The 16,886-nt window shown below is 47.3% G+C and overlaps 1 protein-coding gene and 1 long non-coding RNA gene across 4 annotated transcripts in view; one reads left to right on the top strand and one right to left on the bottom strand.

Moving 5' to 3' along the window:
- The window catches only part of TEKT5 (tektin 5), a 67,046-nt gene extending 52,809 nt beyond the window's left edge, over positions 1-14,237 (bottom strand). For 2 of the 3 annotated variants that reach the window (XR_010115779.1, XM_055242576.2), the window contains exons 1-4: positions 13,617-14,226; positions 8,934-9,017; positions 8,257-8,327; positions 609-752 (exon numbers count right to left, since the gene is read on the bottom strand). Coding sequence is in view for 2 of the 3 variants with exons in the window: in XM_055242576.2 (XP_055098551.1) it covers positions 609-752; positions 8,257-8,327; positions 8,934-9,017; positions 13,617-14,180 (863 nt within the window). In the remaining variant the exon portion in view is untranslated. Of the gene's footprint in view, positions 1-608; positions 753-8,256; positions 8,328-8,933; positions 9,018-13,616 lie in introns of all 3 variants that reach the window. The other variant, XM_055242574.1, reaches the window with a different exon arrangement.
- LOC129462530 (uncharacterized) lies at positions 10,142-16,311 on the top strand. The gene is made up of 3 exons (XR_008650876.2): positions 10,142-10,251; positions 10,608-10,710; positions 16,070-16,311. It is a non-coding gene; the product is annotated as an uncharacterized lncRNA (long non-coding RNA).
- Positions 16,312-16,886: the final 575 nt, after the last annotated feature.

The raw sequence follows: 16,886 nt of genomic DNA, 5'->3' as shown, positions 1-16,886 counted from the left end.
TCTCTCTCTCTCTCTCTCTTTCTCTCTGGCTGGTCTGGAAAACTCCTGGAACTCCTGGCCTCAGGCAATCCTCCCTCGGCCTCCCAAAGGGCTGGGATTACAGGGGTAAGCCACCAAGCCTGGCCAGGCAAGAATTCACCCTGTTAAACCACTACCGGCACCAGACGACCCCAGTTGGTCTCCCTGCCAAGCTTGTCATTTGTTTTGGAATTTTTTTTTTTTTTTTTGGTGAAACTGCTGGGTGGCAGTGGCTGTGCGACCCTCACTAAGCCAATGGCATGCTCTCTCTTCCTGAAATTTGGATCTTGAACAGTGGGGCAAGGATGCGAAGATGAAGGCGCTCTGACCACAAAGCTCCCACTGCCACAACCTTTCCTTCCAGCCTTCCCCTTGAGTTCATGGCTCCCCCATAGCCCCTCCGGTAAATTCCATTTTGTCTTAAGTTAACTCGAATTAGATTCTGCCGCCTGCACTAGAGGATCCCCGTTCAACCACACCACTTCCTACTTAACTGGTGCACGATGCCCCTTCGCCATTCGTTGGCAGGAGCAGAAGCCCTCGCTCCAGTTGGACACGCCAGGGATGGGGAGGGGGAGTCTGATACTTACGTGCCATCAATTTTCTCCATGCCGTGGAAGAAGCTGATGCAGTCTGATGTATTTCTCAGGTTAAAGCACTTCTCATCGATGCACTGGGCCGACCTTTTGTCCTCGAGGTCCTTCTCCAGTGCGTGCTGAGCATCTCGGTTATCTCTGCAGGGAGAAAGGAGTCATTCCTGGACTGTGCAACTGCCCAGAGTTCCCAGCCTGGGCCACACAGCAGGTGTGTGTTGCAAGCCCTGGACTCCCAGGAAGCCACCCAGTAGCTTCTCAGTCCTCTTCCCACCTCGGTGCCCCACCACATACCCAGAGGCTCCCCCCAATCCAAACAGATTTGTCCTTTATTCTTTCTTTCTTTCTTTTTTTTCAGACAGAGTCTCACTCTGTCACCCAGGTTGGAGTGCAGTGGTGCAGTCATGGCTCACTGCAGCCTTGACCTCCCAGGCTCAAGCACTCTTCCCACCTCAGCCTCCTGAGTAGCTGGGACTACAGGCACAGGCCACCAAGCCCAACTAACTTTTTAAATATTTTGTAGACATGGTCTTGCTGTGTTGCGCAGGCTGGTCTTGAACTCCTAGGCTCAAGTGATCCTCCTGCCTCAGTTTCCCAAAGTGTTGAGATTATAGGCATTAAGCCACCACACCTGGCCCCTGTTGTCCTTTAGAAGAAGGATGGGTAAGTATTTACTGTAAAGGGTTGCATGATAAATATTTTAGGCTTTGTGGGTCATATGGTCTCTGTTGTAATTACTCAACTGTGCATGAGAGCAGTGACAGATATGTAAAAATGGATGTGGCTTCATCTCAATAAAACTTTATTTACAAAAACAGATGGTGGGCCAGATTTGTCCCTCCAGCTATAGCTTGCTGACCTACTTTTGAAGATATCAACCCACACTTTGGACAAAGCCTGATACAAGTCAAATCACTTTGTAAATCAATCATTGTGTCTGACCCTATGCTGGGCACCAAGGGATGAGACGCGAATAAGACGATCTAGTCACTGCCTTCAAGTTGCTCACAGATTTGTGTGAACAAATACAAAATATATATATATATATATGTGTGTGTATATATATATATGTGTATATATATATATATATATATATATATATGCAGAACAGAATGGTAAAGGCATTGTGCAGGTTTGAAAATATGAAATAACACAGAGAAGGAAACCATTAACTGAGGGTGAGAGGGTGGTCAGGGAAGGCTTTCCAAGGAGGTGTCTGAGCTGGGTTTTCACAATAAATAGGAGTAGACCTTATGGGGGGAATTGCTGCTGGGGGAATGAGAATTCCAAACCGAGAACATCACACGTGCCAACACAGAGAAGCTAGAAACACCAGATGTTTAGGGACCTCAGGATCAGGAACTGGGTAGAGTCAGGGGCTAGGTGAAGACAGGGATTGGGGGGGTTCACGGACTGGGTGGGCTCGGGGGCTAGGTGAAGACAGGAATTGGGTAGGGTTGGGGCTGGGTGGGGTCAGAGACTGGGCTGAGGTAAAGAGAGGACAATGGATCAGGGCCAGGGCTTAAGCCAGGAGGGCTGGTTGGTATCTTGGCTAAGAAGCTTAGACTTAAAGATTACTGCCAAATTCCAGACATTTGAGAACCACTTCCATGATTCTTGTTAAATACCAAACTCTACTATTTACTTATTTTTCCTTTTTAAAATCACTTTTATTTAATTAATTAATTTTTTTTGAGACGGAGTTTCCCTCTTGTCGCCTAGGCTGGAGTGCAGTGGCATGATCTCAGCTCACTGCAACCTCCGCCTCCTGGGTTCAAGGGGTTCTCCTACTTCAGTCTCCCTAGTAGCTGGGATTACAGGCACCCGCCACCACTCCTGGCTGAAATTTGTATTTTTTTAGTAGAGACGGGGTTTCATCACGTTGGCCAGGCTGGTCTTGAACTCCTGACCTCAGGCGATCCGCCTGCCTTGGCCTCCCAAAGTGCTGGAATTATAGGCGTGAGCCACGGCACCTGGCCTAAAATCACTTTATAAATGTAAATAAACGTATGATAAAAGGAGAATTTACATCCCTGTTTTTAAAGAAAAACCCATCACCCTTTCCATTAATAGAAGGTCACCTCAGACCTAAATATTAATACTAACTAGGCGTTCACTAAATCCTAGCTAGAATCTATTTCTTCCAGAAGGTTCTAAGCCTGGACCTTTTTCTGTTTCCCTGTTGGCTGAAAAAAGAGAGATCAGTTGATGTTACAGACACATAAGCAGCGGCTGAAACTTTTGCCTTGGGGTGTTTAGAAAAATTGTTAAGAGTAGAGAAGGGAGTAACTTCCGTTAAGTGACGGTATGTCAGACACCAGCTAAACCGAGTGTCTCTATCTGTTCTCTATCTGTCTCTCTGTCTTTCTCTCTCTCTCCCTCCCTTCTTGTGTCTGTGTCTCTGGCTCTCTAACCTTTGTCTCTTTCTTGGTTTCTCTCTGTCTAAGCCTCTGTGTGTCTCTGGGTCTCTCCCTCCCTCCTCTCCATCTGTATCTTTTTTTTTTTTTTTTTTCCTGCTGTGGATGTTGGTTGCGGGTGAGGGGTTTCCAGCAGGCCAGGAGCCAGGAAGTGAAATCCTCACAGTGGTGGGGGTTCCCACCTGTCGGGAAGCTCGGGTCATGTCAGAGCAGGAGGAACCCCTGTCCTGGGGCCCTTGGCGTTTCCAAATTGACAGAGACCTGGAGAAATGGGCCCTGTCCTGCCTAATAGCTGGAAGGTGAAGCCAGGCCAGGATGTGGAAAGTAACATGTCAGAGAATTAGAGGGAAACCTGGGGGCCTCAGAGTCCTGCGTGTCCAGCTTCCTGGCCCTTGTCATGAGGCCTGGGGAAAGAGGAGGCAGTCCTGTCCTCCCTACTTGGCCCATAACCAAGGGCCAGACCAGTGCCAAGCTCACCCTGCTGTCAGCCCACCAGGAAAAGCCCAAACGTGGCTCCTTCTCTGTCAGGAAGAGCCTTTTCTCACCTGGTGAGGCGAGGACACCGCCCTGCCCAGATGCAGGCCTCAGGCTTCGCAGAAAACCATGAGCCAACAGCCTGGTGTTGGCCACCTGAGCAGGTCAGCAGCGGAGCTTCCCCCAGGGGGTGAGGACACACCAGACTCTGCCTGGCTAATGAGGCTCTGGCTGGCTCTCGGTTAATTAGTATCATCCCAATCCCTCTGGCAGCACAAGTGGTGAGATGGCAGGAGTCAACTGACACACAGCCACTGCCCAGCGACAAACAGCCTCCATCCAGGGTGGCTCAGCCTCCAGTCTCCACAAAGTGAAACGCTGCCCTGACCTGCTCTCATCCTCTTCCTCACTCACTCTGTGCTTGCTTTCTCTCTTGCTGTCTGCCTCAGTTGCTCTCATCTCTCTCTGTCTCTATCCAAGCTCAAGCATCTCCCTCTCTCTTTCTGTCTCTCTCTCTCTTTTTTTTTTTTTTTTTTTTTTGAGACAGTCTTGCTCTGTGGCCTGAGCTGGAGTGCAGTGGCACGATCTTGGCTCACTGCAACCTCTGCCTCCTGGGTTCAAGGAATTCTCCTGCCTCAGCCCCCCGAGTGCTAGGATTAGAGACATGTGTCACCACCCAGCTAATTTTGTATTTTTAGTAGAGAGGGGGATTCACCATTTTGGCCAGCCTGGTCTCGAACTCCTGACCGCAAGTGATCCACCCACCTCGGCCTCCGAAAGTGCTGGGATTACAGGCATGAGCCGCCGCGCCCAGCCTCTTTTCCTATTTCTCCATATCTGTCTCTCTCCATCTCTTTGCCTTTCTCTGTCTCTATCTCATCTCCTTTTTTTTTTTTTTTTTTTTTGAGACGGAGTCTCACTCTGTCACCCAGGTTGGAGTGCAGTGGCTCAATCTCGGCTCACTGCAAGCTCCGCCTCCCAGGTTCACGCCATTCTCCTGCCTCAGCCTCTCCAAGTAGCTGGGACTACAGGCGCCCGCCACCACGCCCGGCTAATTTTTTGTATTTTTAGTAGAGACGGGGTTTCACCGTGGTCTCAATCTCCTGACCTCGTGATCTGCTCGCCTCGGCCTCCCAAAGTGCTGGGATTACAAGCGTGAGCCACCGCGCCCGGCCTCTATCTCATCTCTCTATCTCATCTCTTGCCAGATATTTCTGGCATATCTGACTCTGTGCCTCTCTGTCCCTCTGTCTCCCTACTTCCCATTCCTGTCTCTGTTTATCTCTTCATGTCTCTCTGTCTCTTTTGATGTCAGTGCTCATCTCTGTCTCTGTGTCTCTCAGTCTCTGGGACTGTCTCCATCTGTCTCAGTCTTCCTGGTTCTCCCAGATCCCCCCACCTCTGGTTGCATCATCTGGGGTTGCACAAGCAGCCTCCTGATCCCAGTCTCAGGATTTCTCCTCTGAGGTCCAGCTCCCCACTTCAAGTCTGGTATTGGTTCACTCTGCCGGCTCAAACTATCCCATCTCCCAAAAGTCAGCCCTCCTGTCCCCACCAGCGCCACAGTTTGTCACATCCCATGGCAGCTACAAATGGAAAACCATTCTCTCTTGCCATAAATGGATCACAAAAATAACTAGAAGAAAGAACAGAATAGAGAGCCCAGAAATAAATCCAGCATTTACAGTCAATTGATTTTCAGCAAAGATGCCAAGAACATACAAGGGAGAAAGGACAGCCTCTTCAATAAATGGTATTGACGCAAGTGGAAATGTACATGCTGAAGATTAAGTTAGAGCCCTATCTCACACCATAGACAAAAATCAACTCAAAATAGATTAAAGATTAGCTGGGCATGGTGGCAGGCACATGTAACCCCAGCTACTCAGGAGGCCGAGGCAGGAGAATCACTTGAACCTGGGAGGAAGAGGTTGCAGTGAGCCGAGACTGCACCACTGCACTCCAGCCTGGGTGACAGAGGGAGACTCCATCTTAAAAAAAAAAAAAATAGATTAAAGACTAAAATGTAACACCTGAAACTGTAAAACTACTAGAAGAAAACATAAGGGAAAAGTTCCATGACATTGGTCTGGACAATGACCCCAAAAGCACAGGAAATCAAAGCAAAAGTAGACAAATGAGATTACATCAAACTAAAAAGCTTCTGCACAGCAAATGAAACAATCAAGAGAGTGAAGAGACAACCTAAGACATGGGAGAAAATATTTGCAAACTATACTTCTGATAAGGGGTTACTATCCAAAATATGTAAGGAACTCAGACAACTCAATACCAAGAAAACAACCCAGTTTTAAAATGGGCAAAGTTATTGCAGCACAATTTAAAATAGCCAAGATATGAAATCAACCTAAGTATCTCATAACAGATGAATGGATAAAGAAAAGGTGGCATTTATACACAACAGAGTACTACTCAGCCTTAAAAAAAGAAGAAAATCCTGTCATTTGTGACAACATGGATGAGCCTATAGTACATAATGTAAAGTGAAATAAGTCAGGCACAGAAAGACAAATATCTCATGATCTCACATACATGTGGAATCTAAAACAAGCGAACTAATAAAAGCACCGAGTAGAATGGGGGTTACCAGAGGCTGGGGGTGGGGTATTGGGGAGATGTTGGTCAAAGGGTACAAATTTCAGTTCATCAGGAGGAATAAGTTCCAGAGTCTTGGTGACCGTAGTTAATAACAATGCACTGTGTTCTTGAAAGTCACTGAGATTTTAAGTGTTCTCATCACAAAAAATAAGTATGTGAGGTAACATATATGTTAATTAGTTCCACTTAGTTCCATGTTTTGAAATATACATGTAATTTCAAAACATCATGTTTTATATGTATAGCCTATACCACTTTTGTCAATTAAAAACGAATAAGTAATTTAAAAAATAAGTGTAAGAAAAATGCAATAAAACAAAGACACTGGCCTGTCCCAATTCTCCCTTTGTTAAAATTTGCCTGTTTAAATAAAAGTATTTAGGCCGGGCACAGTGACTCACACCTATAATCTCAGCACTCAGCACTTTGGGAGCCCAAGGTGAGCAGATCACCTGAGGTCAGGAGTTTGAGACCAGCCTGGCCAACATGGCAAAACACTGTCTCTACTAAAAATACAAAAAATAGCTGAGTGTGGTGGCATGGGCCTGTAATCCCAGCTACTCGGGAGGCTGAGGCAGGAGAAACGCATGAATCCGGGAGGTGGAGGTTGCAGTGAGCTGAGCCCGTACCACTGCACTTCCAGCCTGGGCAGCAGAGTGAGACTTCGTCTCAAACAAATAAATAAACAAATAAATATGAACATTTAAGGGATTTTATTTACTGAATTGAGTTTTATTTTATTTTTTAAGCTTTTACGGGTACATAGTAGGTGTATATATTTGTGGGGTACCTGAGATATTTTTGATACAGGCATGCAATTTGTAACAATCACATCAGGGTGACTGGGGTATCCATCCCTTCCAGCATTTATCATTTCTTTGTGTTACAAACATTCCCATTTATACTCTTTTAGTTATTTTTAAATGTGCAACAAATTATTGTTGACTGTAGTCACCCTATTGTGCTTAAGGTTTTTTTAAGCCAGTCAATTTACAGACAAATTATAGGTAACAATAGTCCCGGTGATAGGTGGAATTGTGAGAAATTAGGGCAGGGGCACACAAATTATTGAACTTCAACTCTGTTTTTGTCCTTTCAGCCAGCATCCCTCCTGCTACATTTGCATCTTCTCTGTACACCTTCACCCCGATGTCTTTCTAGGGGTCTCCAATGTGTCTGGCCCTGACCAAGCTCTTTGTTCTAAGGGTAGCTTGCCTGAGATGTCTTTCTCCCTAACATCCAGCTCCTAGAGGGGGGAGGTGGGTTCTGGGGCACAGCAAACCAAGATGTGTGCTCCCAGGGCTGATTTGGAAGCTGCCCGCCCCCCCTGCATCCACCCCAACTGCCCATGTGCACCAGGCAGCGAGAGGGACAGCCACTGCCAGGTTGCCAGCCTGTCCCGTGCTTTCTGTGTCTCTGTGTCAAGAGTGAATGAAGTAGAAAAACCAGCAGAGCAGCGTACCCTGAAACAGTCAAAGGTGAGTGCCAGCTGCAGGTGGAGGTGAGGCGGCTGCTTCCAGGGGGAGCTGGTGCCAAGAGCTTCACTATGGGGCTCAAGCCCCGTAAAACTTAAGTCTCCCTTTAACTGTGAAAGGGGCCCCCAGGCTTGTCAGGATACTGGTTACATAATCTTATAAGAACAAAAAGCTGATTTCTTTTGAAGCCTCCTGGCTCAATGTGTCCACCAGCTCCCTTGTGGAGGTGCCCAGCCACTGGCCTTGCTACCTGATACCCCCCACCCTCTGTCATCTCCCAAGGTTCAGAACTCAAATGGGGAAGCCACAGGCTAAGAGGGGCCTCAGGGAAGCCAGTTGCCTCCTGCCAGGGCTCTCGTTGTAAACAAGGGCAACCAGTGATGCATGCGTTGTGAGAGTCAATTGTGCACATCTCAGTAACATCATATTAGCAGCTTAAAATCAGCCATTGTGGTAGCATTTACACCAGCGAAACTGGCTGATCCTATGATCAGGACTCTTTTATTTTTCCTAGAAAGCTGGTTGTTGAACATTTACCAGCACACCACTGACCAAAAGAACCACCCAGAGACAAGTGGGCCCATCTGGCTTGTCCCCCAGAAACCTGGGAGTCCTAAAACAAACCCCAAGGAGAGGGAATTAAAAAAAAAAAGCCCTTACCGCATCTGGATATCAATTCTTTGAGCTAATTTTCTCATCTGTTCTTGGCAACATTTTAGCAAATCCACTTCCTGAAATGAAAAATGTCAGAAAGAGCGGTGCCTCTTAGAACCTCACAGTCTTGTCTCTCAGGCCAGGACCTCTCCCCTCGCCTGTCACTGATCACCCTCGATCCCAAGACGTGAAATGTCAGCGTGGGGCTCCTGCGTCAATCCACGTGACCCCAGGCCCAGGCAGCTAAGGGTTGATTGTGGAGGCTCCATCTTTTTTTTCTGCCCTACTTTCTTTTTATAGGCTCCCAGAATAAAAGAAAATTTAGCACCTACTATGTGCCGAGCACTCACTTATAGATTATTTTATCATTACATTAAATAGTGCATATGACGTGGTACAGCCTATGACATATAGTAGGTGCTCAATAAATACTAGCTTTTATTATTGTTATTGGTATATTATTATCATGCCCATTTTGGAGATGAAAAGACTGAGGGTCAAATAACTCCATTTCTCCCCTTTCCTAAATTGCAAACTAGGCCTCCACCCATGCTTCCTGAGCCCTCGCTTTCCACAGGGTGAATGTGTGGCTTCTGCTTCTGACAGGTAGCTCAGTAATTTCTCTGACCTGCTGGCCTTCCTGCCTCCTTCAGGGGGCTGGGCAGACCCAGAAGACGCCTTACCCGGATAAGGTTTTTCTCCACGTTGTCATGGACCAAATCAATTCCCATCCTCTTCTCTCGTTGGTACAGACACTCCAAGGCCACCTGTGGGAACCAGCAGAAAGAGCGTATTCTTCCTGCAGCTGTATGTAGACCCTGAGCAGAAGGGACTCACATCCACCCTTGCCACAATCTGTTTCTTTCTCCTGGAAACCTGGGTGCTTCACGTGACCTCATTACTGGGCACTGGATGGGCTTCTGTCTCCCCTTCTCCCCGGATGAGAGCTGTGGGTTGCCATATGATCAATGCGTCCGGAGATGCAAGGTCCATGTAGAGAAACCAGGATAAAGTCGCATCGCGAGAACCAATTTTGATTCCCATAATTGCATCAGCAGCCCCAAGCCTTCCCAAAATACAGTAATACATAGAGTAACACTTCATAATAATTTCAGATAAGGGCCAGGCGCAGTGGCTCACGCCTGTAATCCCAGCACTTTGGGAGGCCGAGGTGGGCGGATCACAAGGACAGGAGATCGAGACCATCCTGGCTAACACGGTGAAACCCTGTCTCTACTAAAAATACAAAAAATTAGCCGGGCATGGTGGCGGGTGCCTGTAGTCCCAGCTACTTGGGAGGCTGAAGCAGGAGAATGGTGTGAACCCGGAAGCTGGAGCTTGCAGTGAGCCAAGATCACGCCACTGCACTCCAGCCTGGGTGACAGAGCGAGACTCCGTCTCAAAAAAAAAAAAAAAAAAAAAAAAAAATTTCAGATAAGACAGTGTTGGCTGCCATCCTCCATGTAGCTTTTCTTCTGACTTCAATTGGGGCTTGACCACTTCCTATTGTGTGCATTTGGGCAAACTGCTTAACCTCTCTGATGCTTTCCTCCTCTGCAGATGGGTGCCATACTGGTGCCTATCTCGCAGGTTCCTTGTGCAGGTGAAGTCGACTTGACAAGTGTAAATCACTGAGAACACTGCCCATAAATATTACCTGTGAATATGCACGAAAGCCCCTCTTTGTAGATCTCCCAGTGGAGGGACATTCTGGGGACGTGGTCAGGACAACCCTGCCACCTAGCCCTGGGCCTTACAACTCTCATGCAGACCTGGGCAGAGCAGAAGAGAGGACAGGACAAGGGGCTTTTCAGGGGCCCTCCACGATAGGAAGCTGACGAACAGCAGTGATTGGCAAACCAGCCCGTGATGTCACAAAGGGCCCAGGAGCAGAAGGAAGCAGGACGTCAAAGTCTGGATGTCAGGATGCAAATGTATGTGAGAACTCAGAAATGGAGGGGGTCACTGACCCGTGCCACACGGATTTCCGGAGCCTCTTCTGTGAGTCATGCTCTGCTGAGGTGCTGGAGATAGCACAGTGAACCAGGCTGAGAGTCCCTGCTGTCACACAGCCTGTGTTCTACTAAGGGAGAGAACACCCATAAGAAATTCAGTCAGGCTGGGTGCAGTGCCTCCCTTATGCCTGTAATCTCAACACTTTGGGAAGCCAAGGTGGGAGGATTACTTGAGCTCAGCCTGGGCAGCATAGTGAGACCCCATCTATACAAAAAATTTAAAAATTAGCCAGCCATGGTGGTGCAAGCCTATAGTCCCAGCTCCTCAGGAGGCTGAGGTCGAAGGATCTCTTAACTCCAAGAGGTCAACTAATGAGTCAAAATCATGCCACTGCACTCCAGCCTGGGCAACAGAGCAAGACCCTGTCTCAAACAACATTAACAAGCCAGGAACTCAATCATTTCCAACCTTGTGAAGGGCCAAGAGGAAAATATTCAGGGCAAGGTGAGTGGGTGAGGAGTAACCAGTGGAGTGGTCAGGGAAGAATTTTCTAAGGAGGAGAAGGACTGTGTCATGAGAAGCAGAGATGCAGAGCTGGGTAGGAATGCACCAGAAGGGAAAACAGCAGGTGCAAAGGCCCTGAGGTCAGCAGAGAAACAGACAGAAAGCCATTGGCACTGGATTAGAGGAAGTGAGGCTGGAGCAATATCGGGGACAGGGGTTATGGGGAGGGGTGGAGGAATTCGGGAATTAAGATGTTAATTTCTGGGGGGCCAGATGCGGTGGCTCACGCCTGTAATCCCAGCACTTTGGGAGGTCGAGGTGGGTGGATCACAGGGTCAGGAGATCAAGACCATCCTGGCTAACACAGTAAAACCCCATCTCTACTAAAAATACAAAAAATTAGCCGGGCATGGTGGCGGATGCCTGCAGTCCCAGCTACTTGGGAGGCTGAGGCAGGAGAACGGTGTGGACCCGGGAGGTGGAGCTTGCAGTGAGCCGAGATCACGCCACTGCACTCCAGCCTTGGTGACAGAGCAAGACTCCGTCTCAAAAAAAAAAAAAAGGTGTTAATTTCTGGTAGGCCATCAAGGGAACCAGTGGCTGCTGTGAGGACAACGGTTTGGAAGGGAGCAGGAATTGGGAGACCAGGAAGAAGGTGGCTTACAATGCGCAGGGAGAGGTTGCCTGGACTGTGGGGGCAGCCTGGGAGATGGAATTGAGATGTCGATGGCCCCCTGCCACCACATGGCTGATCAGAGAAAACCAGATGTGACCAGGCAGAGCTGGACTTTCCAGACAGGATGGGGGAGTGAGAAGAGAGTGGGAGGACAGCAGTAGTTTTGGGATGCTGCTGTAGGGCTCTGAAAAGCCTCCCTGCCCATCCTCCTTCCCAGGGAGAATCTGGGGTTGTATGGAATTGCTCCCTGCATTCCATGGGTTTGGACATCCTAGAGTGATGGAAACCTATGCCATGTCTCCCACGGGGATCCAGAGGCAGGATCTATCCTACAGAAACCCCTGTAGCTGCAGGAGGCTTCCAGGCAAGAGGTCCTGAGCTCCCCACACACTCCAGGCAGCAGCCGATCATCTTCCTAGGTGGCCAAAGTCAGTTTCCATAGGTGCTGCTGGTTCCTCACCCAGTGTCCACTCAACCCTTTCCATGATTTTCTCCTGGATGTGGTGAGAAACATTCGCTTATCCAGACCCCTTTGCATCCAGAGAGTCCGTGTGAGTGCTGGCTAATAGGCTAAAAATGGAAACAGACAACGGACCTTCTAGAAAAGACATTACCTGATAAAAAGCAATGGCACCCATTGATGCGTCTGCTCTTTGTTCTACCCTTGCCTTCCTGCCTCGAATGAGAATATCAAGAGGCCCCTGGCATGCAGGAACTTGCAGTATAAAACACGAAACCTCCTTGGGAACAGGAGGACAAAAACCACATGCTGTGGGTGGCAGAGCAGAAAGAGAGGAGTCTGGGTCCCTTCTGGCACCAAGTTGAGGCTGCAGCCGCCTGATCTGTCTCTCTCTGGAATTTTCCTTATGACAGAAAAATAAATTCCTGTTTGGCTAAACCACTATTGTGGAGTATTTGTTACTTGCAGCCAAAAGCTATCCTAACTGAGCAGGGAGATGACCGGAGGCAAGGAGACCAAGGAAGTGTTAAGAATGTCCACACTTAGTTTTTGTTTATTTGTTTTGTTTTTTGATATGGAGTCTTGCTTTGTGGCACAGGCTGGAGTGCAGTGGCGTGATCTCAGCTCACTGCGACCTCCGCCTCCTGGGTTCAAGAGATTCTCCTGCTTCAGCCTCCCAAGTAGCTGGGATTGCAGGCATGTGCTACCATACCCAGCTAATTTTGTATTTTTAGTAGAAATGGGGTTTCATCATGTTGACCAGGCTGGTCTCGAACTCCTGACCTCAGGTGATCCACCTGCCCCAGCCTCACAAAGTGCTGGGATTACAGGCGTGAGCCACTGTGCCCAGTCACATTTCGATATTTACTTATTTATTCAGCATGTATTTATTGAATGCCTACTCTGTGCTTCGCCCTGTCCTAGGCTGGGAATACATTCAAAACGTTAGTGTAAACAAGACCAATCAGCACCAACATTGGTCACTACAGACCCACACAGACATACAGGTGCCCTGCACTGAATAGCAGTCTTGAACACATCAGTGACAAAGCAGGCAAAAATCTCTGCCTTGATGGAGACTGTCCTGTATTCTAATATTCAATCAAGTATAGAGCATGTTAAGGATAAGTATTATGGGGAAGAATAAGGCAGTTATGGGCCAGGCGCGGTGGCCCACGCCAGCAATCCCAGCACTCTAGGAGGTCAAGGCGAGCAGATCAGATCGAGACCAGCCTGGCCAACGTAGCGAAACCCTGTCTTTAATAAAAATACAAAAATTAGCTGGCCATGGTGGTGGGCGCCTGTAATCCCAGCTCCTCGGGAGGCTGAGGCACGAGAGTCGCTTGAACCCAGGAGGCAGAAGTTGCAGGGAGCCAAGATCGAGCCACTGCACTCCAGCCTCAGTGACAGAGGGAGACTCTGGGTAAAAAATAAATAAATAAATAAGGCAGTTATTTTAAGTATGTGCCTTAAGGACCAGAATACACACATGCTCAGGCATGCATATGTATGCACACAATATTTTCATGAAACCCCTGCAACTTTGATGTAGCTTCAAGGTGAAAAGGAAGTTCTATTCAGTCCAAGAAACCCTGATTTGACTGGGATTATCCTGAATTGACTAAGACTGTATTACTGATCGTATTCGATGGTGCAGCTCAAACCGACCTGCAAGGTGCCTGCCACCTTGATCGTCAGTCAAGGGGAGTGGAATGAGGGTGCAGTATCCCCATCACACAGCCACAGCCCTGTCACCACCCCTGTACTCACCTGCAATGGGCAGTTCACCTCACCGGCCGCGCACTCCAGCCGCCTCTTGACTGTCTCCAAGTTCTGGTTCTCAGTAAGAAGCCTGTCCAGCTCATAGCTCAGCTCCGACTTCCAGAAGCCGATGTCTGACAGCCTCTGGCCCAGGTTCCAGGAGGTGCCCTCCTGCATCTGGTGCGTCAGCTGGTCCTTCTCCTGCAAGAGCCTCATGGAGTCGTCCATCAGCCGGCTGGCCCACAGCCGGGAGTCCTCGGCCCCACGCACCTGCAGCTGGTTGGACTGGTCCCAGTCGTGGGTGCTATAGCGAGAGAAGAGTGCTGAGCGCAGCGCGGGCAGGACGGTGGGCGGCCGCAGGGTACTGGTGCTCTCGTCCGGGCAGGTCTGGACATTGGCTGTCTTGTAGAAGAGGCTAGGCCTCTGAGAATTGAGGTAGTGGTACCCGGGCAGGTGGTAGGGCTGACAGCACTCCTGGATCACTGGCGCCTGTACAGCTGGCAGTGAGGTCAAACCACAGCATTTCTTGGGACCACAGTAACTGGTGGTCTGAGTGGTCCCAAGAAACTCCATCCTCCCTCATGAACCCCACTTGGGCAAAACTCTGCTCAAGGAGCCCAAGGCATCACCAGGAAAGGTGAAAGTGCTTCTCTTGGGGACTAGCAGAACCTCTATGACTCAGCACTTGTGTCATAAAGCCTGGGGAGAGGGACTCTTAGCGGGGCCTTTGCTCACTTATAGGCCAGCTGGGGCCATATTGTCCAAAACAAAAAGACAAAAACAATAATTGGCAAAGTGAATGTGAGTTTCATAATCCACAGATTCGGTTGCAAGAAGTGACATTTTATCTTCCTATTACAACTGGGAGGGAGGAAAATTAATGTAGTTTAGCCAGTGAATTCAATCAGCTTAGGGACAATTTGGTCAAAGCGAGTTGTTTTCTTTCTTTCTTTGTCCCCAACATGGCATCAAAACGGTCCATCTGAGGTGAGGCATGGTAGCTCATGCCTGTCATCTCAGCAATTTGGAAGGCTGTGGCCAGAGGATCACTCAAGTATAGGAGTTACTAGTATAGGAGACTAGCCTGGGCAACTTATTGAGACCCCATCTCTACAAAAGAATTTTAAAACAAGCTGGGCACAGTGGCTGGCACCTGTGGTCCCAGCTACTCAGGAGGCTGATGCAGGAGGATGGCTTGAGTCCAGGAGGTGGAGGCTGCAGTGAGCTGTGATCGCACCACTACACTCCAGCCTGGGTGGCAGAGCAAGACTGTCTCCAATAAAAAAAGAAGGTTCATTGGTACCATGGAATACCACTCAGCAATACTACTCAAAACAGCACAAATGAATCTCAAATTTTAAGCTATGTGGAAGCAGCTAGGCTCAAAAGATGACACTGTGTATTAGTCCATGTATATGACATTCTGGAAAAGACAAATCCATATGGACAGAGGACAGGCCAGTGGTTGCCAGGGTCTAGAGGTTGGGGGAGAGTCGTTGACTCCAAAGGAGCACAAGAAAATTGGGAGGGGCGAGAAAGTATGTTCTAGATCTTAATTGTGTTGGTTGCACATTTAGTGGAAAACCATAGAAGTTCCCACTAAAAAGAGTAAAATTTACTGTACATCAATTATACTTCAGTAAACCTGATTTTTAAAAATAGAGGGAGGGATCTTGAGCATCAGGAGGCAGAGACCATGTCTATTTTGCTCATCATTAAATTCCTGGCATCCAGCACACTATTGAATGAGTGAATGAATGGGTATCTAAAATGAGAGCTTTCTTGTTCCAGAAAAGTTATTAACTCTATATTCTATAACAATTTTTTGTTTTCAGAGAGACAGTCTTGCTCTGTTGCCCAGGCTGGAGTGCAGTTGCATGATCGTAGCTTACTGCAGCCTGAAACCCTTGGGCTCAAGTGATCCTCCTGCCTCAGCCTCCTGAGTAACTGTGACTACAGATGCATGCCTTCATGCCTGGCTAATTTTTTTTTTTTTTTTTGTAGAGATGGGGGTCTCTCTATGTTGCCCAGCCTGGTCTCAAACTCCTGGCCTCAAGCGATCCTCCTGTCTTGGCCTCCCAAAGCGCTGGGATTACAGGCATAAGCCCCCCACCCCCACCCTACCACCACCACTCAGCCTATAACAATATTCTAATTACACCAAGAAATTTTCCATCCTCTTTGGCTGGTGAGAGTAGCAACAAAGTGACAAGGTACAGAACAAGACGAGTGCTTGATTTGTGGGGCCTCTTTCTGCTGTTGAACTGGGAAAGAGATGAATCTAACTCTCAAATGGTCTTTGTTAGCAGAGTGTGATGTTCAATAGCAATTTTCCCCCAATCGCCTAAAATCAGGAGTGGGTATGAGAGGACCAAGGCAGCAAAAGTGAAGATAAATAACATTTAGTAAGCACCTTCAATGTTCTTGTGCTTTATATACACTCATTTATTTCATTTCCACAGAAAACCTTTAAGGAAGGCTTCACACCCACATCTTCTAGTGTGGGATCAGAAAAGCAAGTAGGCCCTGGTCCTCCCGACGTTCACAACCCTTACCTCTCAGGATCTTCTAAGATGAGATGTCACATACAGGAGGGGCCTGCACACAGAAGGCAGCCAAGAAATGGACGAAAAAGATTCGCGTATTTTTTAAAGCACTAAATGGTTATGGTAAAATATTATTTTGGAGGAAGTGTAGGGGGAGGCGAGGGGAAAAAAGGTTTTTTGTGTAACATCGACAAGTATAAAGTGAAATTTAGGGTTTCTCATCATCCTTGGCTTCTTGTAGCTTCCTCAGATATAACTAGTATTATCAGATTTTTCCAGAGATAATTCATACATATATAGCATATATCTAGATAGTATCATATATAACACACTATGATATTAATAAAATCTCTAAAATATTTATAATAGTATCAAGTGTTAACACACAGTGTTACCACACTATGATGTTAACAAATATCCATGATATTTATAATATCTAGTGTTAACACAATGTGATATTAGTAAACTAACTCATCTACAAATTCTAGTGTTAACACACTGTGATATTAATAAAATATCTATATTTATAATATCTAGTGCTAACACATGGTGTAACACACAATTATATTAATAAAATCTATATATTTATAATATCTAGTGTTAACACACTATGATATTAACAAACTATCTATATTTATAATATCTAGTGTTTACAGTGTTAACACACCATGATATTAAGAAAATATCTTTATATTTATCACATCTAGTCATAACACACTGTGATATTAAGAAA

The sequence above is a fragment of the Symphalangus syndactylus genome, chromosome 14 (assembly GCF_028878055.3).
Source record: "Symphalangus syndactylus isolate Jambi chromosome 14, NHGRI_mSymSyn1-v2.1_pri, whole genome shotgun sequence".
In the NCBI taxonomy this organism is placed as follows: domain Eukaryota; kingdom Metazoa; phylum Chordata; class Mammalia; order Primates; family Hylobatidae; genus Symphalangus; species Symphalangus syndactylus.
The sequence above is the reverse complement of the archived record's forward strand: the minus strand, read 5'-3'. Positions and strand labels throughout refer to the sequence as shown.